Genomic DNA, 24380 nt, shown 5'->3' with positions numbered 1-24380 from the left:
TGTATGTCAAAATGCCGCTAGTGTGTCAGATCTTACACAGGTTGGCTACAATGCCTGATTGGATTGGATGAACCATCCATCTATCCCTGTCTATATCTGTCTATATTTCTAATAATACTTTTTGTATATTTTTCCTATGTCTATTTAATGTGTAATGTGTATTAAACACGTAGTTTACCGATTTACATGTGTAAATATGTTAGCTCTATACACCCTAAAAGTATTGTTTTTTAAATGGAGTCTGGTGGAGGTTTTGAAAAGGCGTTTCTATGTAGGGATCCTTTCCATAATGTTGTCAGATACTTAGAATAATAATCTGAGTCCGTCAGCAGCGAAGACAGCACTTTTAGTGGACCAAATTGACGATTCACATTTGCCCCACATTTTTATAAAAAGGGAAAAAAAGAAATTGTCTTACCTGGCTCCACTGACATCTACTCCCACCATCAGCTGTCCGTTCAGTGACAGCAGTTCGTCTCTCAGTTTGATCCCCCCACAGCGTGCTGCTGGGCTCTTCTTCCTCACCTCTGTCACCCAGATGCAGCCCACATCCATGATGGGGCCCTGGTCCCTCCTTCTCCTCGGGCCTCCCTTCTTTCTCCCATCAGGATCCCCGAAAATAGGGATGTTCCCAAAGCTGAGGCCAAACTCGGCACTATCCCCCTCGTCCTTACTGAGAGAAACGGCATGAACCTCGACGTCTAGCCCCTCCCTGCAGGAGGAAGGGCTGGCTGACGGAGCTGTGTCACCGTCCATGAAGTTGAACCTAATGTACTCCATCAACTTGTGAATGGCAGCCAGACACAGGGACATGTCCTCCACATTAACACTGTTAACACTGCTGCTACTGCACACACTATCCCCTTCCCCATTCTGGTAGGAGTCCTGATCCACCTGCTGGAGGAAGAAGAAGAGAAGCCAATCAGTGAATGAAGCTGGATGACAACATCTGAGGAAAAGTCTTTAACGCTGAAACGCTGCATGGTTATATATGACCAGAAAAATTGTTTACTAGCAGGCCGGCACACAAAACAATCTGACAAGTTGTCACCAACAAATCATATGCGACACAGCTGAGTGAAAGGATAAAAAACATATAGTCATTTCATTATACATTTTTTTTTCCATAAATTAATGCTTTCGGTCTCCCTTTATGTCTGAGAAAATGTTTTTCCAATGAATTTTATTTTCTGAAAAGCAATGGTTTTGGACATACAAGGTTTTTGCCTGATAGAGTCAATATGCTTTAACTTAAAGGATAAGGCTGGTGATATTCTATATTTCTCTTATCATCAACAAATCCTAAGAAAAGACCAAAACCAGTGTTCGTCTCTCGATACTTCCTGATTTCCCTACTATGTGGTTCTCAGCCCCAAGTCCGTTGGTTCCTACAGATGTACATCAGCTCACAAATATATACGATTGAACAAAGATTACATTTACATTCACACAAATGTCTTGGAGCCCAGTTACACCAAGCTCACCAAGAAAGGGTTTCTTTCTTTCGCTTTGAGTTCATATTCTCTGAACTTTCATATGCGAATTTGCAAGCTACACCAAACCATCGAAGCAGTGTTGAGGAGGTGGAGAGCCACAGAGTCCAACAGGGCGGAAGCTATCACATTAGCAGCTTTATATAACCCTGCTCTGCTGGAGGATAAACTGCAATTTGATCTGCAATCAGTCATCAGACGGGAATGGGTGGCACAAATACATTCGCTTGAATTAACTGTGTTGACTTACAGCGCTGTCAGCTACTGAGAGAGCAAGTAGTCATTACGTCACCAAGCTTCCAGCAACACTTACTTCACCAGGACACACAAATGAATTTCACTGTGCCACTTTCCCACAATCATTATGTATTCCTTCTCCACCAAAAGTACCATAAAAAATAGATACAGTGGTGTGGCCGGGTTGGCTCAGTGGGTAGAGCAGGCGCACATATGTTTATGCCCCGACGCAGAGGTGCAGGGTTTGAATACGACCTGTGATGATTTCCTGCATGTCTTACCCCTCTCTCTCCCCTTTCTCACCTAGCTGTCCTGTCAAATAAAGGTGGAAAAGCCCAAAAAATAATAATAATAAATAAAAAAAAATAAATACTGATAGATACAGTGGCCTTTGGAATCCATAACTGCTGGGCATCCAAGCTAACTATAGATTGATCCCCTTCAAGCCTACAGTGCTTGTCTACAGGAGTGGGATACCTAAAAACTGATTTTAGTGGAGTATTCTTGTGGAGAATTAATTTTCCCCATTTCTAAAACTTAGCGCCGCCCAAGACGATTGTGATTGGTTTAAAAAATGGCAATAACCCACAGCACGTTTTTCTCCCATCCCAGAATGCTGTGTGGACTAGCCAGACCTTCCTCCGCAGCGCTGTGGAGGAAGGTCTGGCAATGTGAGACTAGGTTTACAGTATTTCAACACTCAAAACTACTGACCAGAGGATACGCATACTTTTATGAAGAAAGGCTAAATGTTTTTTTCTAATGCGGTAGAGTGTAGAAACTGTCCTTCAGACAACCACATAGCCATCATCACTGACACATTGGCTGACACCTGTTTCCGACAGCATTTGTCTGCAGGTCCGTTTTCCATAAATAGAACTCATGGACAATGACACTTCCTGTTTACACTACTGAGCTATATATAGGGGCGGGTTTAGTGATGTGGGGGCCCTAAGTACATTTAGATATGGGGCCTTCCTCTGGCCTTATTTCACCCTTTCTTTAACAGAATGGTGGTAGTGGCAGTGGAAGAAACATCTTTTAATTTAGTAAAACTATTGATACCGTTTAAATAATTGGTTAAAAGTCAGGCACTTAAAAAATTTACTTAATAGTGCATTAGTATTATGAACAAAATAACTACTTAAAGGTCCCATGGCATGAAAATTTCACTTTATGAGGTTTTTTAACATTAATATGAGTTCCCCCAGCCTGTCTATGGTCCCCCAGTGGCTAGAAATGGTGATAGGTGTAAAACGAGCCCTGGGTATCCTGCTCTGCCTTTGAGAAAATGAAAGCTCAGATGGGCCGTTTTGGAATCTGCTTGTTATGAGGTCATAACAAGCAAGGTTACCTCCCCTTTCTCTGCTTTGCCCGCCCAGAGAATTTGGCCAACCCATGAGAGAGAGAGAGACATCATGGCTTTCAAACAAGAAAAGTAGCAGTTGGTCAAGGCCACACCCCCACCCTCCACCTTGCCCCCCCCCTCTCTCCTCCTCAATAGCTTCAGACACAGAAATGGCACATCCTAAGGAAAGCTCATTGTGGGACTAAGGTCTATATAAAAGAGACTTCAGATACAGTATTAGGGGACCACTAAGGTCTATATAAAAGAGACTTCAGATACAGTATTAGGGGCCCACTAAGGTCTATATAAAAGAGACTTCAGATACAGTATTAGGGGCCCACTAAGGTCTATATAAAAGAGACTTCAGATACAGTATTAGGGGACCACTAAGGTCTATATAAAAGCATCCAAAGAGCACCATGTCATAGGACCTTTAACAATGAACCCTACATGTTCAATATATAATATGTATTTGTTGATGGTATGCTGTGTAGGTAAATCGGACTCTGCACAGTAACCAGTAACATGCAGTCAGCACAGAAGGGACTGAATCCCTCCCAGTAGAAGTGTACATATAGTAAGTAATATGCACCTCATAACTGTAATTAAGCATATTACTTGAATGTACCTTAAATTACTTTCCATCACTGTTGCTGCTGACTATCAAGGCTGGTATAGTCTATATCGGCGACATTTTATTTCCGGGATTATTCAGGTGCCACCGGAAATTCCGTCGGATGTCCCTCTTTTTCAGCCGGATGTCTGTTTCCTTCTGTTTTCTTTGTTTCTCTTGCACGACTAAAGCTACTTTTGATTCTTGATTCTAATTTTCCCCATTTTTAGGTGACGTTTTGTGTACGGGGTTTTCCAGTGCCGCTGCAGGTTCTGCCAGATGTCCCTCACTTTCGGCCGGATGTCTGTCTCCTTCTGCTCTGTTTGTGTTGGCATTTTAAACTCCAGTCGATTCGGAAAACATCCTCCGAGCTAGAACCAACAATCAAATTATATTCATCTTTTTATTGAGTAAAATTCTCATCACACACTCGACAGCTATTTTATTTCCAGAGCTTGCCTCCCTACGTACACATGTTCCACCAAAACAAGTTCCTTCCTGAGACTATTTAGCAGAGGCACCGTGGCTCCGTCCGGCACTTAGCGCCGCCCAAGACGATTGTGATTGGTTTAAAGAAATGCCAATAAACCAGAGCACGTTTTTCTCCCATCCAGGAATGCTGTATGGACTAGCCAGACCCTCCCCCGCAGCACTGTGAAGGAAGGTCTCGCAATGCGAGACTAAGGCCGGTATAACCTGAGTTTTTCCTTCTTCTTTATAATATGAACTGGAACAGCCAACGAAAAGTAACTGATTGGGGTTCTTATACTTTACTTGAATATTTTAGTTTTATGGTACTTTATATTTCTACTTATACTACATGTACAGAATAAAATTTTAGATACAAAATGAATCATTATAGATTTAACTAGGACCAGTGTGATGGTGCACCTTCTCTACCTCTCTTTCTCTCTCATTTTCTAAAGGCTATGAGTTGACTCCAGCAATATACCCTGCAATAATGTTGTATTTGATATTCCATATTTATGTAGAGACATGTGGGGGGTACCTTGTAGCCAGAATTGTCTTGATTCAGGTTGTGGTCCTGCTGTGATCTTGTGGTCTGAGCCCCGTGCCAGTTCTCCAGCAGTGGGAGGATGCTGAGGGCGTTGTCCTGAGTGATGGGCATCCTGGCATCCTGGGCCTGTTGGGGGTCCCTCACCAACAGCCACTCTGATGCTTCCAACAGTTAGTGCAGGCACAGGAACCAGTGTGGGCTGACAGCCCCAAATCCATCTCTAAGAGAGGGGGGCTGCAGAAAAACTGATCAAACTCTAGTCAGAGATTTCTAGATGAGCCAGGGTGGAAGGTATCGGATTACCAGCAGGCTATGTCTGCTGTGGTGTCTTCAGCATCAGGCCATGTCCTAAAGAGAAAACAATAACATGTCACATTGTAGATAAAATGTAAATTCAGTCAGGAACACGCTCGTCATATTAACCATTGATTGCAACACATGGAAATAGTTATGCTTGGAGCTGATGGCTCCACTCTTGATAAAGCTCCCTGGACCAGCCAAGTAACATGCTAAGCTGAAATAGGGAGTGCTATGCAGAAACCCCCCTGTATACAAGAGTGAGCCAAAAGAAAGACATTGAAAACCATTTTAAACTTTGAGTCATGTTAGGACTCTGAACTAGGAAGGTGGAGGCTGGGGAGATGGAGGCACAGCAGCAGCAGTGAGTGAAGCAGCATCAGTGTAGCAGGTATCAGTGAGGAGGGAGTCACATTTAAAGCAGCACGCCGACTTATTGGGACTTTAGTTTAGTCACAGTAACCCCCAGAGTTAGATAAGTCCATACATACCCTTCTCATCTCCGTGTGTGTTGTAACTCTGTCTGATGCCCCCAGCGCTAGCTAAGCCTAGCACAGATCCTGGAGGTAACCGGCTCCATCTAGCCTACTGCTCCCAATAAGTGACAAAATAACACACACATTTTCCTATTTACATGTTGTGATTTGTATAGTCACAGCATGTACAAATAACAAGGTCACATGACACACAGCCATCTTCTAACCGTATACATATTGGGAACTATATTCTCAGAAGGCAAAGCACTGCTACTTCTGCTACTTGGGCGGAGTGATTTGCTCACAGCACCTGAGAAGCCCAGTGGTGAGGAGCAGAGAGTTCACCTGGAGTTCGCTCAGAGTTGGAGTAATAGAGTCAACAATTACTAGATAGTAAAAGCATAGTGACCTTGTTATTTGTACACGCTGTGACTATACAAATCACAACGTGTAAATAGGAAAATGTGTGTGTTATTTTGTCACTTATTCGGTGCAGTAGGCTAGTTGGAGCCGGTTACCTCCAGGATCTGTGCTAAGCTAGGCTAGCGGTGGGGGCGTCAGACAGAGTTACAACATGCACGGAGATGAGAAGGGTATGTATGGACTTATCTAACTCTGGGTGATACGGGGAATAAGACAAAGTCCCAATAATTAGGCGTGTTCTAGGGCTGCACAATTAATCGAATTTTAATCACGATCACGATTTTGGCTTCCCACGATCAAATTTGCGTGATCGAGCGATATTTAAAATGCGTCATAGAACGCTCCTTATCAAAGTTTTTGCAAAGTCACTCTAGCGCTCCATAAACCACTGTCTGATCACGTGCCTCTGTGAGCCAATCAGAGTTGTTCCCTGCACCGTGCAGCTTAGTTTCTAGATGTAGACGTCACAGAGGACAGAGGAGTAACGGGAGGAAAATCACACAACAGGTAGCAGTCGGTCATCATAAGCCGGTCACAATGTTTACCAGTTTACCAGTAAACGCAACATTATGTCCCGTATGTTTTGTTTTTCAGACAACAGCAGTGACCATAGTGCTAGTTTGTGTCTGTTAGCTCGTAGCTTTAGCAGCAGACTGTTGGACGTCCCGTTGTTGGAAATACATTCACACTACACCGTTTAGCTGTCAGCATTTAGCTGTATTTAATCCAGTTACTACTGTGGCTAACAGTAGGCTAACGTTACCTGCTGTGTAACGTGTTATTAGAGTTTACTGTAGCTAACGGTAGGCTAACGCTACCTGCTGTGTAACGTGTTATTAGTGTTTACTAGCGTGACATAGAGCGATGTTTATGTTGCCTCTAACGTGGGTTTCGGAGCATCAGAGCGCAACGCAGACATGCAAGTAGCAGTGTAATGAGCCAATGAAATCCGCGTTGCTATTTCGTCAGGTAGATACCTTACGGCAAACGTGCATGTATGGAAAGCGGTCGCACAACAGCTGAAATGGTATACTCCTTCACAGTATCCTTCAATAAAGGAGGAATGTAGCTCAATATGGATGTTAAAGCAGTTATAATTAGCCAATGTGACAATAAAATTTGTTTTGGTTAAATCAACAAATAATCGTGATAATTAATCGTGATCTCAATATTGATCAAAATAATCGTGATTATCATTTTGGCCATAATCGTGCAGCCCTAGTGTGTTCCTTTAAAAGGACATCTTGATGTGAGAATGGTTGTGATTGGTGTGTGTCTGATAGAATGATAACTCAATCAGCGGGCAAAAGACTTCCGTGTCCTGCATGAACTAACGCTAAGTTTAATTTAAAAGATTAAAAGATTCATGAAACCTTACCAATTCACATTGCAAAATATTTGACCACATTTTAAAGTATTTCATTTATAGATGGCACTATGGGGATATATAGAATCATGTACTATTACGCACAGAGAACATTTTGAAAGTAGGATCTTCAACATAGATAATAAAGTAGACATAAAGTAATTCAACTGAAAAAAAAGAGGCATAATCTGCTTTTGGGAGTATATTTGAGCTGCTTAAGGGTTTAAAGGGCTCGGTTTAGTGCGAAAGGTGTGCCCTGTGCAGTTCATCAGGGGCGCGCCAAACACACATTTTGTTAATTTCATGGCCAGGCCAGGTAAGGGAGGTGGTGTTTTAACCCAAAAAACAAACCTTTTACCAAACTTAACTGTCAAGTCGCTGTTTCACAGTCACCTTTTGGTGGCTAAACTTAACTGTCACGTAGGCACAGAATTTCGTTAGCTATCAAACAAATTTTCCTTCGTAAGTTTTCGTATGCTATCAGACAAACCCACTCATGACAATATGTTGACTTATTGTGCAGTTTTGGGTTACTGTTATTCTGCATAATTAGAATGATAAGGAATGATGCAGTCATCAATAGGTTCACTACGTTAAGTTGTTTATGAAGGGTTTATAATGTATTTCCTCATTAAAACACGAATAATACTAAGACATCAATTAGTAGGGCACCTTTGAAACTGATGATTTTGTAGATTTTGTAGAATAAATCACATACTATAATGTAAAGCCAAATTATGATTCACAATAATAAATGTCAGCCTCAATTTTCCAGTATGTTTATTTACACGCAGCATATTTTACAATTTACATCTTGTAGAACTTTTAGTGTGTTAAAAGCAACAAATTGGATGCCCATGACAAAACCGTTCTCTTTGCTTGAGTTCCAGTGAACACCTCTTGCTGCTTATTTGTCTTGGTTTAGCTGGCTTTCTGAAAACATTTTAACACCGAGTATCCTAGATGGGTGTTAACTTTATCTGAGGAATGTTGAGCCATGACACCACTTTTTAAATCGCTGTTATTTTTTAAACTGTTGGTCTCCCCAAAACTAAAAAATGGCTAGTCTCGCCCATAGACAGTATAAAACAAGGTCTCACCCCATTTCCTCTACTGAAATAAATTAAAACCAACAAGTGCCTGGATGATGAAAACCTATGCGTCTCTTCTATAACTTCTAAAGTTATTGTAAGCTTTTGTAAATGGCTGACAGTGATGTTAAGTTTGTTGTAAATGATCTGAAACACACTAAACCAGCAGAGTCCTGCAGGGGCCCCATTCACAACACAGGGCTCCTATGTGAAGTGAGGAATCTGGGTTGACCCATCATCTACACGCTTAACTACAGACAGAGAGCTGAGTGCAGCCACATCTGTGGCAGATATAGACAAAAACGCAGGCTACCATGAGACCACACTTTAATGACTATGCAGAGCTCGGGCTTCAAATAAACTGTTGGGCTTTGTGGTACCATCTGCCTCTACTATTCCTGTACACTCCAACTGAAGGCAAACAGGGCCTGCCCTTTTCTGGCCTGAGCTGAACCACGGACTGGAATAGGAGGTGTATCCTACGTTTACAAGGAAGTAGTGGAGCTGACGGTATCGTAGAACCACAAGGAGATGAAGCTTTCAAAATGTGATATCAGGAGGAAAAGCAGTTACTGTTGAATAATTGGTTGTCTATGTTGTCGATATTTCATTTCTGGGATTTTTCAAGTGCCACCGGAAATTCCACCCGAATCCCTAATTTTCGTCTGGATGTCCGTTTCCTTTCTCTTTCTTTGTGTTGGCGTTCTAACCTCCGTGGATTTGAGAGGACTATAGTTAACTGCTCCTCAGATCTCTGCAGGGTAAATCCAGACAGCTAGCTAGACTATCTGTCCAATCTGAGTTTTCTGTTGCACGACTAAAACAACTTTTGAACGTACACGTTCCACCAAAACCAGTTCCTTCCCGGGGCTACTTTGCAGAGGCACCGTGGCTCCGTTCGGAGGTTTGGGCCAAGATGATTGTGATTGGTTTAAATAAATGGCAATAAACCAGAGCACGTTTTTCTCCCATCCAGGAATGCTGTGTGGACTAGCCAGACCCTCCTCCGCAGCGCTATGGAGGAAGGTCTGGCAAAGCGAGACTACATCCAAGACTTCACTTAGTTCACGTTAGTGTCCCGCGTGTCACTTTTCCTAAACCAAACTGTCCCGTTCTTCTTTTCCCGTTCTTGTCCCACGTGTCACGGAAACGTACCTTTTATAAGCTCACCTACCAATTTTTCCTTAACCTAACTGCGTCAAAAGTGACGCCAATAGTCCCGACCAAGTGCGTTTAGATCTGACACTAAAGGAGACTTGTAGCGTCAATAACAACGCCAAAGGCTCCTGACCAAGCGTCGCTTTTTGGCGCGATGGGAGTGAGAATGTGTTGATACATGCCTGTTATACTAGCCAACTTTTATCATGTCACAACCCGCCAGCAAACTCCGCCGGATGACTCGCTTCAAGAGGGTTGAAAAATCGGCAACCTACCTTCTTTAGCGTTTAGCTTAGCCCGTCATTGCAACCATGGACAACACCACCACAGAGTGCGCCTATGATGTAAGTAGAACAGATTTATTATTTATTTGACTAATAATCAACCTACACACTTGTGTTTTGTGCTTATGAGGCAGAAATGTGCAGACATGAATAATGTTTTCAATGTGAGCTGTGACCAATTATGTTTACATCTGTGTCAATGTGCGCTGTCACTAATGTCATCTCTAATAGATTTGGTCAAGTAGTCTAGCTCATCACTATCTCGGCATTGCTATTGCAACTTCTCTTCTATAGCAAGGCAGTCTGTTTTTTCTAGTCATTTTTTAATTTAGGCGTCAACTGTGCAGTTAATTTCGCTGTTGTTGGTCGATTTTTAAAGCTGCATGCTTTCACTTCTTTCATTCAACATTACGTTATGTTACCTCTGAGTGATGGGCCTGCTTTGACCATCTTGCATTGGTCTGCCTAGTTACGCTGCTGAATGTACACTTTAAGATTTTAAGTCTTGTCTTTGCATGTTTCTGTGTCTATATCTGTATCTTTTTTAATGTTATACTGGCTGTGAAAACAAAACTCCCTCTGGGACATTGAATATAAATCGCCCTTTCTGAGCTATGGAAATCTTGATGCGGTTATGTTGGTTCAGGTTTATTGGTTTTGGTAACTTCAATTCAAAACAGCGTGTGGCCGGGTTAGCTCAGTTGGTAGAGCAGGCACACATATATAGAGGTATACTACCCAACGCATTGGTTGTGGGCTTGTTTGCTGCATGTCATTCCCCTTCTCTCTCCCCTTTCATATCTTCATCTGTCCTGTGGAATTAAAGGCCTAAAATGCCCCAAGAAAAATTATCTTAAAAAAAAACCAGCATTTTACCTTCATATGATGTCACTGAATCTAGTGTCGGCTACTGATAATTTACCTAGGTGGGGCAGCAGGCACTGAGGGCTTCTGCTTACACACTAAAGATGGACTAAAGATGTAAATTAGCCACCGAATACAATCTATCATATTTGCATACATGTTCAAATAATACTGTCCCTATTTTAAATGAATACAGCTCAAATCTCACTAGAGATGTTGTTATCTACTGTAGTTTGGTGCACTAAACTTTGACTCCAACTATTGAGGACTGTTACATTTACTCAACAATTGAATCAACAAACACACTCCATTCAACAGCTCAGCTTTGCAAATGTACTTCTCTTCTCTCACCAAGCAGAAGGATCCTCTAGAATACAAAGCAAACGTTGGACTATAATACATTCAAACATTTAAATTCAACATAAATGCCAAATGTACAATCATTCTTGTTTTTGTCGAAGCATAATAAAAATGTTCTTTTGACTTGGTTGTCATTTTCTACTATTCTGCTTAATACTTAAAGGCCTACTGCTTCTGTGACAGTAACAACGATGCAAATGTTTAGCTGAAAAACCCAGGGTTGCTCATTAAAGAACCTCTAAAGCTAACTGTTTGACCACTGTTTCAGAAGTATATCTTCTCACCATTTACTCCCATTCAGGCAGTAGATTTCCTTTGAATCAGGATTCGGCATTTAAATCTTTCCTGATGAAAAGACAATGCTTGCATGAATTCATGGGAAATGTGACATGATAATCTCTACACAAAGTCTCAGATCTCACATAGTATAATTCCTTAATATCAAGATGCTGCAAGCACACTGAGTATCTTGCCAGATGTTCCTTTGGCTGCATTCAGCATGCCTGGTATTCTCTCTGAGTCCAGATGTGAAAGTCATGCAAGCTTCCAAAGAAAGCAATTCAAAGGAAATGTGACATGCTTATCGCCACTATGGCTGGGTATTACCTCCTTAGTATGGGTATCGAAAAAATGCCTCGTCATTCAATTCCAAATTTCAATACCTAAGGAGTAAATCTCATCAGCGTCAGTGAGCCAATCAGCCTGCAGCATGCTTCTACCAAGATCTAATCTAAGGTCTGTGATTGGCCGTCTAACGTTAAACGCCTTAGAGACACGCAGGAGAAACTCTATGTTACACAGTAGGAGCTGGAAAATAAATAAAAAGATTTGTGCTGTAATGTTTAATGTTGTAATTTCTATTTGTTATATATCTATTCTAATTTTTTTTTTTAAATTAGTAGGTTCACTTCCCAGCGAGACAAAATACTTTCACCCACGTTTTTGTTCCTCGGGAATGTTTTAATTCAAACACAGATCTCTAAACTTATCTAGTCATTTTGGTGCCTAAACTTAACTGTCATAGCCACATGACGCTCACTTTTTCTCTGCAAAATTCAACTACCACAGCCCCTGAAAGGACCGTCACCTGGCGGTGCCTGTAGCCGGCTCACAGTCACCTACTGGCGGCTAAACACAACTACAAACTGCCGCTGATATGACCGAGCTCTGTTGCCGGCGTCACGGAGCTCTGTAGCGGCTAAACACCATAAACACATCTAGCAACTGCCGCTCGGACGTTCTTTCACAGTATAGACTGTTCACGTTACAGCGTGTTACTTAGTTTTAAATACTTCTATTTTAGGTGTATAATATATGGTCTATTGTTGAAGTAGCATTGATTTCTTTTAAGGGGGATACATTTTGTTCCCAACAGGGATAAAAAAAAAAGGCTCAGCATCACATGAGCAGAGCCACACCACCAAACTAACTGCCAAACTAAAACACCTGACTGAAATACAGAATCCAGAATCCGAGCCACTCATTTCTCAAACATAACCAACATGACAGACAGACAGATATACAGACAGACAGACAGACAGACAGATAGATAGATAGATAGATAGATAGATAGATAGATAGATAGATAGATAGATAGATAGATAGATAGATAGATAGATAGATAGATAGATAGATAGATAGATAGATAGATAGACAGATAAGACTACAAAAAGTCCAAGTGTTAATGCAACCAGGACACATTTGGGACATTCTGAAATTTGAGTGCACTGAATGAGACGCATTCTTTCGAAGAATTGTAAACACAAGAGGCAAACGTAAGCTTTACTCATCCTGTGTGTAACAACCAGTAAGTGGTCTGTGGAAACAACCTCTGGTCTGTCTCCTGTGATAATGGCAGCTAAATTACACAGAAAGTAATTATATTTCTCCCTACAAACGGGAAGATCAACAACACATTCAGTCATAAAGAAGACATAACTTACTGACAGAGCAGTAATCAGAATTACTGGAATTGTTGGGTCTAAATTATAGAATGTGGTCTAGACCTACTCTATCTGTAAAGTGTCTTGAGATAACTCATTATGATTTGATACTATGAATAAAATTGAATTGAATTAATTTGTATGGGTAAAGAAACAGCGGCAGTGAAGACAAGCCAAATGTTCTCTTTCTCTCACTCATGGTCCATTCATGTGAGTCATTCTTGTGTTTGTCTTAGCTAAAGGATAGTTGATAGCTAGCTAACAAAACTGTTATTGTTGTAACTAAACTGCTAAATTGCACAAGGTTTAGGGATTTTGGCAGTAACCAAAACGGTGCATTTTCTGGACTGAAGTAGAGTGGACCCTGGTTTATATAAGGCCTGGGACAACCAAGACTGAGGCAATCAGATTTGAGATCTGGCCAAAAGAGGCGTATATTTGTTGTAAGTGTGAATGAAAGTGTCTTAAATCACATCTGGAATTCTGTCAAGATACGACACACTTGAAATCAAAGTGTGTAAATGAGGCCTTTTCATAAAGGCTTTAAATTGTAATCTTCAGATAGACAGACAGACAGACAGACAGAGGAGACAGACAGAAGTAGAATCAGTTCAACTGTTGACACACATCAGCTAAATAACAACAGTATTAACATGACATTTCCAGTAATGACCTAAATCCCTCGAAATGGAGCACTACCCCCTCTGCACGTAATCTCCAGCCCATTGCTCAACACTTGTAGCAGAATGAAAGACCTACAGGCTACAGAGATACAGGTTTACAGCAGCAGAACCCGTGCACTCTCTCTTCTCATAGCTGATAGGGTTATTCATCTAGCCAGGCTGCGATTTTCAGGGGGGGATACGTGGGATTTCCCCCTTTCTGGTCTACATATTGCTGCCTCTGCTGAATTATTTTTATTCCCAGTGGGGACAAAATTGAAGTAGTTTAAACTAAGTAAAGCACTGTAATGTGAACAGTCTATAGTGCAATAGAATGCTAAAATCCGAGCGGCAGTTTCTGGTTGTATTTAGCCTCTACAGAGTTCTGGAACGCCAGCTACCAGCGGCAGTTGTTCAGCCGCCAATAGGTGACTGTGAGCCTTACAAACAAGGGGCTGTCTTGGTATAGGACTGTTGCTATATGTAAGATGTAATACCAACCATTAAGTCCACTTTGAACAATTATCAGACACAAAGATACTGTACAGAAGTTATACTCAATGTTTTACAACTTAGGAAAGTTATCACAGTAGCAATGCAGTCAGACATGTATGCAAAAGTAGGTCTCCCCAATCTCTGATATTGTCCATCAGATTTATGGAGTGGCTTCCAGAACTCCCTAAATTTGGTACACCTTGTGGCACCTATAGTCACTAATGGACAGCCATCTATGGAGTCTCACTGTGTGTTGCACAGGATGTGCACACTCTGTGTTATACTGTTTGGTAAACACATTTCTCTACAGTTTGACAACAAGGATTAGTTCCCTACTTATTGTTCCGTGTTTTAGGCTGACCTAAATGTCTCATCCCACCCCTCCCCCTACCCTGCTCTTCTCCAAGGGGCCATATGGCCTAGGATTACGAAAAGCCCATTTTCAGTATATCCGAAATGTCACATTGTTCCAGAATAAAGGAAACAACATGAACGTGGTTCACTGTAGTCCAGACACTTCAGTCAGCTGGTGAAACTGACTTTCAAAACATGTTATGTACCATCATAAACCCACCACAACAGGATTGTCTCCTTCATAAAAGAAAAATAAATCATAATTCCCTTCAAAGATTGTTTTTCCTGTAAATATTGCTATGAATGACTGATTTAGCAGCTCTTCTTTCCAGAGCTGTTTTGTGTTATTTTCCAATAAATTGAACTTATTTTAGTTTTACCATGCAAGTAAAAGAACAAACACTTATTAAGTAAATGTGAGCAGTAGGTGAGCACTTCTGTAATATTCAGTAGTCAGGGGTTGTTGGGGGAAACAGCTGGTCCACACGGAGCCTATGGAGAAGGACTCTCAGTTGACCTCAAGGAGGTTCTGGCAAACCGTTTCACGATTCAGAAGGAGAAAGCAGGGTTAAGCTCATGCTGTGTTCAGCAGGGGAGGAGAACTGCTGACCCGGACTGGGGATGTTGTCACTTCCTGTCACAATCCTGAACCTAACCAAAACATGCTCTGAGGAGAAGGCAAAGTTTGAAATATCATATTCTCGGCAGAGGTCTCTGAGGTAGTTAACAAGCTCCTGGTGTGAAGGAGATTCGCCCTGAGATGCTGAAGGCTCTGGACACTGTTGGGCTGTCTTGACTGACACAACTCTTCATTGTCGCGTGGAGGTGTGGGACAGTACCTGTGGAATGGCCGATCTGGGTGGTGGTTACCATTTAGAAAAAGAGGGACCAGAGGGTGTGCTCAAATCATCAGGGTATGACACTGCTCAGCCTCCCTGGGAAAAGCCTATGCTAGGGTGCTGGAAAGAAGGCTCCAACGGATTGTCAAACCTCAGATCTAAGAGGAGCACTGGACCAGCTCTTTACCCTTGCAGTGATATTAGAGAGGTCATGGGAGTTCGCCCATCCAGTCGAAATGTGTTTTGTGGACTTGGAAAAGGCTTACGACAGAGTCTCCCAAGCAGTCTTGTGGGGAGTATCACTTCTGGTTCAGTAGAGGGGCTTCTCCTTTGTGTCAAAAGGAGCCATTTTAGGTGGGTCAGACATCTGATCAGGATGCCTTATGGGCACTTTCCTTTGGAATTTTTTTTCAGGCAGGTCCAACCAGTAGGAGAGCCAGAACATGCTGGAGACCCAGAACATGATGGAGATACATAGATCTCACAATCCCCCAGAAGGAGCTGGAAAATGTTGCTGGGGAGAGGGATGTCTGGACTACCATGCTTAGCCTGCTGCCACCGTGACCCAGCCCTGGATAAGCTGCGGAAAACAGATGGAAGGACAGTCTGTCCAGGTGATAGCCAGGAAATTAGATGTAAATGAAGGTAGTTTGACTAGATGACTTGAGGCCATAACACCAGAGGCCATAACACTTTATAAATCAAATTGTTACAATGCATTAGGTTCAAAATGGCTTATTAGTGCTCCAAACACTGGCCTATCCGTTCTATATGTCCCCCAGTTTTTCCATCCAAAATTTGGGCAAAACCAACAATAGCTGGCCCCATAACACATTTGTGATGATATCATACAGTTGTTAAAGACTAAATTGGTATTGAAAGACTCTCTAGCTCTCTAGCTGCCTTATCAAATGTTAGAAACTGTTACTAACACAGACTTTGCACTATATTCTGTTCCAAAGGTAATCAGGCTTTGATTAGGTTATTTTGCAACACAATGTGGTAATTCCCAAAACTTGCCATTAAGTAAAAAAGAATTGACTGCTTAAATCATTATACATCATTTAGTTTTAGCACAGAATATTTTTTTTGTTAATTTGCTGGTGAGCAGTCAGTTCAGCTGACAACCAGGACGATTCTGAGGTGCTTGTGGATAGGCTAGGTTAGAGGAAATAGATGAAATAAAAATGGCTAATTTGAATTCATACGTCCAAGGGCTATAGACCCAACTAGTAACTAGAAGTAATTTTGATTAGAAGAGAAGAGAGAAGACTATAAACAAAGATTAGGAAGTACCTTAGTCAGACCTTACAATACTGCCCTAACTATTGGGACCATATCAATGCCAACCACCTGATGATGGTTGATGGTTGGTTCATTCTATGAACCTCTACAAAGAGCCATCTGTGGTGCACCACCACAGTTTTAGCACACCAGGCACACAATCATAACTGTGGGCCTGATCCAAAATGGACCTGTGGAATACCTACACAAATCCAACATGCTCAACACAAACCAGACCCAAGGACAATCAGACTTAATCCGAATATACCCATGGTAGTGATCCAAATGTAGTGGAACTAAACAGACCAAAACAGAAAGGAAACGGCAACACAGCATGATGCTCCATCAATTACCAAGCAGCTGTGATCCAACAATACATGCAATTTGTCCAGCCCTTCACAGTTCACACGCTCTGTCTGCCTAAAAAAACACTTTTCTCTACCTCTCCTGAAATAGACATTACCATCACTATTGAGGCGCATTAGGATCTGTCTGAATCAGCTCAGCAGGTGACAGTGATTGGTCAATCACATTTTACATTCACTATATGGGATTATTAAAAAGCAGCACATCGCAATGTCAGGGACTAATAAGAAAAGAAGGTAACAGCTCAAATCAATTAAAATGAAATGACTAACAAACAAGCAGACAAGAGCAGTCAGCCCTGCAGGTCAAACAGTCTGAAATAAGTCTGATGCAGCAAGATGAAGTTAGTTTGAATTAGTTTGTTTAAATTCATTAATCAGCAATTCCTTTATTCTGTTTAACAAGTTGTCAACTGTGTTAAAAACCATGTACAATAGGTTTTTTTGGGGGTGAAACTGATTCAGGGCTCTGAGGCTGGACAGGGGAACTGGAACATGCCAGGGATTAGAGCTATTTATTGTTTCAGGTTGTGGTGAGCTGCTGTCAGCAGTTTATGTGAGCGGTGTGCAGATACAGCGGAGCACGCTGATTCTGTCTTGGACTGGAGTGGACCTCGCTGTATTCATGTAAATATGACCACATCAGTTTTTCTGTAGGGTGCATCTTGCACACACCAAATGTGTGTGTGTTCATCACAATGTCAGTCTTGACATCACAATGCTAACCAACTCTATGGGAATGCATGTGTTTTCTTTGAATTTATGTTGTTATTAATTGATGTGGATGTTTAAATAAACGTTCAATCAAAAATTACTTGGAGGCCATAGTCGGAAATGCAGGATCCTCTTTAGTGTTAACACAACAGAAATCTCCATAATAACTGATATGATTGTTTATAAATTGATGAAGAATAATGTAAGGAATATGCTAATATCTGCTGGGAAAAGGATTGGGACATGTACTCATGTTGATGTGAAACATAATCTGCTCAGACATGACTACCCTTAAATCACTGTGTACTTGTAAGAACTTGCATTCCGACAGTAAGCTAGCATCAACCAGTGTCCCTCCCTCTAAGCCCTACTGTCCCTATCTGAACAGGAGTACTGCACACGCCTCAGATTTAAACAATAGGTTCACATTTTCTGTCTGACTTAAAAAAATACTCTCATGCGATATGCATGTTGAAACAGGTTTTGTTTGCTGTATCATTCCTCTTGTTGTTCACACTGGTTGCTTTCAAACATCAAAATGTCATTTATTAATATGTATTTGTGTCAAAATGACATATAAACATCTTTTCCTATTCTATTTTGCTTGGAAACGCTTCAAACACCCTTGCATGTCGCTTGAAAAATAGGCGTCAGGCCGCGCCTGAGATGTGTGTGTCACGCAGGCAGTGTGTAAGCTCTAACCTGTTAACATGGGAGCCCAAATAAAAACGGACATGCCACGCAGCTGACACGCTCACGCCATGCAGCCAGTGTGTAGCCGGCCAAAGAATGCATTTTTGCACAAAATGAGGACTGTGGATATTGTTCCCCATGTCTTCCATTGGGAAAATATTAGGAAGGGATCTCCTAACGATCAGCATGAACAGGAGGGATGACAACAGCATGCAAGCAAAACCACTTTCAGTGTTAACTGTATATGGACACCTGACTGTTGGTTTTAGACAGACATGATAAAATAAATAAAATCCTTTAAGCCAGCAGCCCAAGTCATTCAGGTCCAGCCTGGTCCTGACTCGTGACAGCTAAAACTGTTTGGAAGAACCCAACTTGTAGCCAACTCCCTCTCTCCCAATTCAATTGAAAGGAAACAGTATGAACATTAACACTCTCTCTATCTCACACACACACACACACACACACACACACACACACACACACACACACACACACACACACACACACAGCCAGTAGACCAGCCATTTAGTACAATTATTGTGTGTTTTTAAAGTTTTTTCTGGAGTTGTCTCAGCCCTGTGCACAATTTGCTTTAAGTCTCCACTGCTCTGATCAATATATCTTTATATACTGAATGAAATATTGAATGAAAAGAGTATGACTGAAAGGGATCACTCACAGTGATGGACACACAGAAAATGATAAACATTGCGGACATTTTCAGTCTCTTTTAGTGGTTTTCTGGCCCACAAACTCTGCAATCATCAACCTTGTTTTCAGCTGCAGCAGCAACAGCTGCTTTCAGAGAAAAAACTCTGATAAACCCACTGAACACTACCTGCTCGGCAGCAAACAGCCGACACACAGCTTTTAGCAGCTAAACAGATGTTGGTGGAGACAAAACCAGTGGTGGAAGAAGCATTCAGATCCTTTACTTCAGTAACTAATACCACACTGTAAAAATACTCTGTTACAGTAAACGTCCTGCTTTGAAAATGTTACTTAAGTAAAAGTATGTCAGTATCATCAGGAAGTTAAAGTATTAAAAGTAAAGAACAACCTCCCAAGCTGTGTGTTTAATGGTCTCATCATCTCAGCTGGACTTGTAGCCGTTATATTGTTGGCTAGTTTACTTTAGAATCAAACATCAGATTTTATAAAAATGTTTTTTGTGTGAACATTTTTATTTTGTAAAGTAACTATTAGAGCTGAACGAGTCGTTTTTAAATGGAAATCAAGATTTGAAAGAATGCGATTAGCTAATCGTGATGACTGTGATTAATCAAATGTCAATGCTTAGTTGAATGTTTAGTGTAAAATTTGATTTTACATTTTTTATTATTCTTTTCATTATATTATTTACTGTTTCTTTACCAAATTATTGTTAATTTTTGGAAAGTTTTTCATTACAGAAAAATACTTTGCCCATCTATAACAGAGAGACAGTTGCGTTGGAGACGGATAATAAGACAAAAGTTGCAGAAACACTCCCATCATGTCTAATGTGCAAAAAATAAATGTAATAGTAGGCAACGTTTTGGTATCATCAGGCAAAATGAATGGGAGTTTTGTTACAACTTTTGAAAAATTCTAAAATCAAACATGAATCCAAGACATTATTGGCAAATATATATCAGCATATTTGAGAAAAAACCCAGTGATGATAGGCTTACTGGTCTATAGTTGAGATAGTCTCTTAGCTTGGCTCAGTGGGTAGAGCAGGCACACATATACTGAGAGGTTTATTCTTCAATGCAGAGATCCAGGGTTCAAATGCGACCTGTGACAAATTTCCTGCATGTCTCTCTCCCCCTTCTCACCTAGCTGTCCTGTGAAAAATGAAAGGCAGAAAAGTCCAAAAAATAATCTTAAAAAAAAAAGATAGTCAGGTAGCCATCCACTGATATACTTCTTCCAGAGGATTCACTGTGCAACATGTATGTTTAATTTAAAAAGGAATGTATAAAGGTTTTAGGTTTTTTTATTGTTGCAATAATATGCAACTTCATTTTATACAATATCAGTAGTAGGAGGTCTCTGCTCCGTCTCTCTCTCAGTTAAGGGGTCCTTGGTTTAAAAAAACATTGAAGACCCCTGATCTACAATGATCAAACAGTATGCACATCTTTTCTTTTCTTTATTTCCTATTGGAGCCCATGATTCGCCCAAACTGGTGACAGAAAACATGAGAGACAGGCTTAAAGCCCTACTAAATGTATGAATGTGCTCTAGGCTTCAGTGATTCCCTATTCACTACGTTAAGCTGTTAAACTGTCTGGTTCCTGAAGGAGGTAGGCTGGGAATGATCAGTGCAGCCTGGATGGCAGCCTCTAGATGTAAAAGCTATCACATTATTTCACAGTGAAGTCATTTCAAAGCCGTAGCCAAAAGAGCTTGAGAAAAACAATGAATGGAGTTACAGAGAGCAGAGAGTTTCCTCAGCAGGAACGCAGAGGGCCTAACAGCTAGATCTATATTCACTTATTTTAGTCATGACACAGACACTGAGGGAAAATCAAACTCCTGAAGTGGGCACCATACATTTGTAGGCACCAGAGAAGAGGGAGAAAAATGAAATGATTTTTTTTATCTTTAAATGTCTATCAAATTGGTGCACAATTATTCCATTTCAGTTGTACAAAAAACAATGCCAACAATGCACAGCACACACTACTTAGTTTAGCCTTTTCATTTGTTTATTTGTTGTTGTTGTGTGCTATACCTCATTTTACCTTCTGTTATTTGCCTTTATCCATCTACTTACACCATAATCGGAATATCTAAATACATGTATTAATACAAAGCAGCTTATCCTGAATATATTACACAAGAGAAACACAGATGTGGCCCTGGCTGAAGGCTGACAATACAACTATAGGGCTGCAACTAATGAGTATTTTCATTGTCGATTATTGAATTATTGATTACTGAATGAATGGATTAGTTGTTTGGTCTCTAAAATGACAGAAAATTGTGAAAAATGTGGATCAGTGTTTCCCTAAAAGTCCAAGCTGACGTCCTCACATGTCTTGTTTTGTCCACAAGTCAAAGATATTCAGTTTACTGTCACAGAGGAGAGAAGAAACTAGAACATATTCACATTTAACAGGCTGACATCACAGCATTTTTTATTTTTTAGGGCTTAACGATTTGGGGAAAAAATCTAATTGCGATTTTTCTGCCAGATATTGCGATTACAATTCGATTTGCGATAAAAAAAAAAAAATAAAAAAAAAAGTTTAGCGGAAGTTCAACATTGACTGTGTTAGAGATAAAAAATGTCATGGAGCATTATAACACAGAACATTTATCACAAAAGTTAAAGTTATAAAAATGACAAAAAACAATCCCAACAAAAAAAAAAAATATCAGTTCTATCCTGTAAACTGAAATGTCTGATCTGCCTCAGTTCAACAGCAACATCTACAAATAAAGTTATACAAAATAAATGAAACATCCACTGAAAAGAGGACATTTCTGGAAACACTCTGTGAAATGTAACATTATTCCAGCATTTATCTTGTGGAAAAACTGTAAATGTAATAATAAAAAGAAGAAAAAAAATGTTACACCAAAAATTCAACTAAATATTCCCATTCGATTAATCGATTAATTGCATTCTTTCAAATATCGATTTGAAAATGATTAATCATTCAGCCCTACTTTTTTTCATAAAAAAATACTCAAACCGATCATCTGATCATCAAATGAATAGGCTAGTTGACAACTAACGAATCGATTAATCTATGCAGCTCTTAATACAACGCAACTTATTTTAGTTCAAATAGGGATTTCCAGCTATAAAGTATATGGAATATATATAGCCTAGGCTATAGCCTAGTCTCCCCCAAAATACATTTTAATTTCAGCCAGCGCTCACATTTGAATCCGGACGATTTCGAGCCAGCAACAGTTTACTAGAGCTGAATGGAACAACTCCCGGCCTCGGTAGCGGATAGTTCGGGTCTTCTAATCATATTGTATTATCCAGATTTGTCTTCCCTGTGCAAGGCACGCACTTTGAACACACTCTGGTAGGAAGAACAGTAACTAGCTTCACTGTTACCCCAATATGGTCAGCCCGCATTATCAAGTCTCTGTAGTCTACATTTATTAAGATGTGAAGCAGGGTCCACCGTACCTTCGGGCTACATGGCCGTGCACTTCCAAGGCTCCCGATCCCGGGTCCAAACACTGACGATGAGACGTTCACAGTTTGTAAAAAAGCGTCTTAACGGTTAAATCCGTGCAAGAATAAAGTAGCTGCGCTCAGCTTGAAAAAAACAAGGGGAAAAAAGTGGCTTCAGAGTCCGAAAGTCCCCTCAACAGATATCCACTGTAGGAAAACCATCCGAGGAGCGGGAAAAGTATGAAATGTGTTGAATAACAGTTATGAACGCACTGCGTTCCTCTTTCTCAGCAGGTATGGGTATTATATGCTTTAGGGGATTGATGAGCTTTCATTCGGCCGCCCAGGCTCGGATGCAGGCGGGAGGGCGGAGTCTACATGTCCACATTTTGTTGAGACGGCTGTTTTGGCCTGAAACCCCCCACACACACACACACACACACACACCCAGGCACCACTTCCTGCCACAGTGTAGGCTGCTGCCTGCTGCTGGAGTGGATCACAGTGGATCCCCATCCCCACTTACTTTGGTCCACTATGTATATCTATGGGTCCACTACACATGATACACAGATAGCCTATTATGCTGAACGATTTGGGGTGGGGCGGGGGGGGATGTTTAGCTAAAGTTCAATATTCACTGTGTGACAGATAAAACATGTCATGGAGTATTATAACATGATGCAACATGTAAACTATATTCTTATACAAGGATGAGAACATAGATATGCCAGCAATAAGTGTTTTTCTTTTAATAAGCATGGGACATTGAACAGTCAAACACAGAACATTTATCACAAAAGCTAAAGGTATAATAATAATAATAATAATAATAATAATAATAATAATAATAATAATAATAAAACACTTCCAATAAAGTACATCAGGACTTTCCTGTAAACTGAAATGTGTGATCTGACTCAGTTCAACAGCAGCATCTACATATTACACCTTCTACCATCATGTTAAATAAAGTTATACAAAATAAATAAATAAATAAACTATCCACTGATAATAGGACGTTTTTGGAAACAGTCTGTGAAGTGTACCATTATTCCAGCAGTTATCTCATGATTAAACAGTAAATATAATAAATTAAAAAGAGGAATCTTTTTTTTTTAAACCAAATGTTTCACCTAACATTTAACTAAACATTCACGTTTGATTCATCGCGGTCTGCACGATTAGATAATCACATTCTTTCAAATTGTGATTCATCGTTCAGCCCTATAGATATATAACCTTTGTGTTGTCTTCCCGTCGACCATGCAACTTTTAGTTTTTCTGGGTCACAATTAAAAATTACAACCTCACATTTTTGTCGCTTTTGCCGAAGTTCTTTGTCACCTTTTCCGAGTCAGTTTTGGACATTTTTGTCACTTTTTTTCAACAATTATTTTTTCAATAGCCATAACATTCAATAAAACACCCAAATTAAATAAAAGTAGTGAACTGATCATTTATTTTACTCGTGAAGAAGGTTGTACAGAACCATCCACGTTATTTTTTTTGACAATTTCTTTGAAAGAAACCCAAAGTTCTCATATAGAAACTTTTTGAAAATGGGTCAGGATTTATATTTGCTAATAATATATTGGATCCATGTTAAGACATTTGAATTATTTATTTTTTTGGGCCAAAGCTTTCATTTAACTTTAAATAGTTCCTGTAGGCTATATGTTATACAGTACATTTTGCACATGTATCATATATTTTATATTATATAGCAAGATAACAAATATACATAACATATATATCATTTCCAACACCTATCAAACATTTATTTACATTTTGCACCAAACAACCCATTACCCTAATCACCCACCCCAGTACCGTCAGTATACTAACCCACCCTCACAATCGAGGCCCCC

General features: G+C 40.4%; 1 protein-coding gene across 4 annotated transcripts in view; it reads right to left on the bottom strand.

Moving 5' to 3' along the window:
* pdzd2 (PDZ domain containing 2) overlaps positions 1-22855 on the bottom strand; it is a 76960-nt gene extending 54105 nt beyond the window's left edge. For 3 of the 4 annotated variants that reach the window (XM_028578418.1, XM_028578419.1, XM_028578421.1), the window contains exons 1-3: positions 22522-22855; positions 4701-5057; positions 419-897 (exon numbers count right to left, since the gene is read on the bottom strand). In XM_028578418.1, the coding sequence (XP_028434219.1) occupies positions 419-897; positions 4701-4820 (599 nt within the window). In that variant the 5' untranslated portion in view covers positions 4821-5057; positions 22522-22855. The remainder of the gene's footprint in view (positions 1-418; positions 898-4700; positions 5058-22521) is intronic. The other variant, XM_028578420.1, reaches the window with a different exon arrangement.
* Between the last annotated feature and the right edge of the window lie 1525 nt (positions 22856-24380).

The sequence above is a fragment of the Perca flavescens genome, chromosome 5 (assembly GCF_004354835.1).
Source record: "Perca flavescens isolate YP-PL-M2 chromosome 5, PFLA_1.0, whole genome shotgun sequence".
NCBI lineage: Eukaryota > Metazoa > Chordata > Actinopteri > Perciformes > Percidae > Perca > Perca flavescens.
Note: the sequence above shows the minus strand (reverse complement) of the source record. Positions and strands in the feature narration are given on the sequence as shown.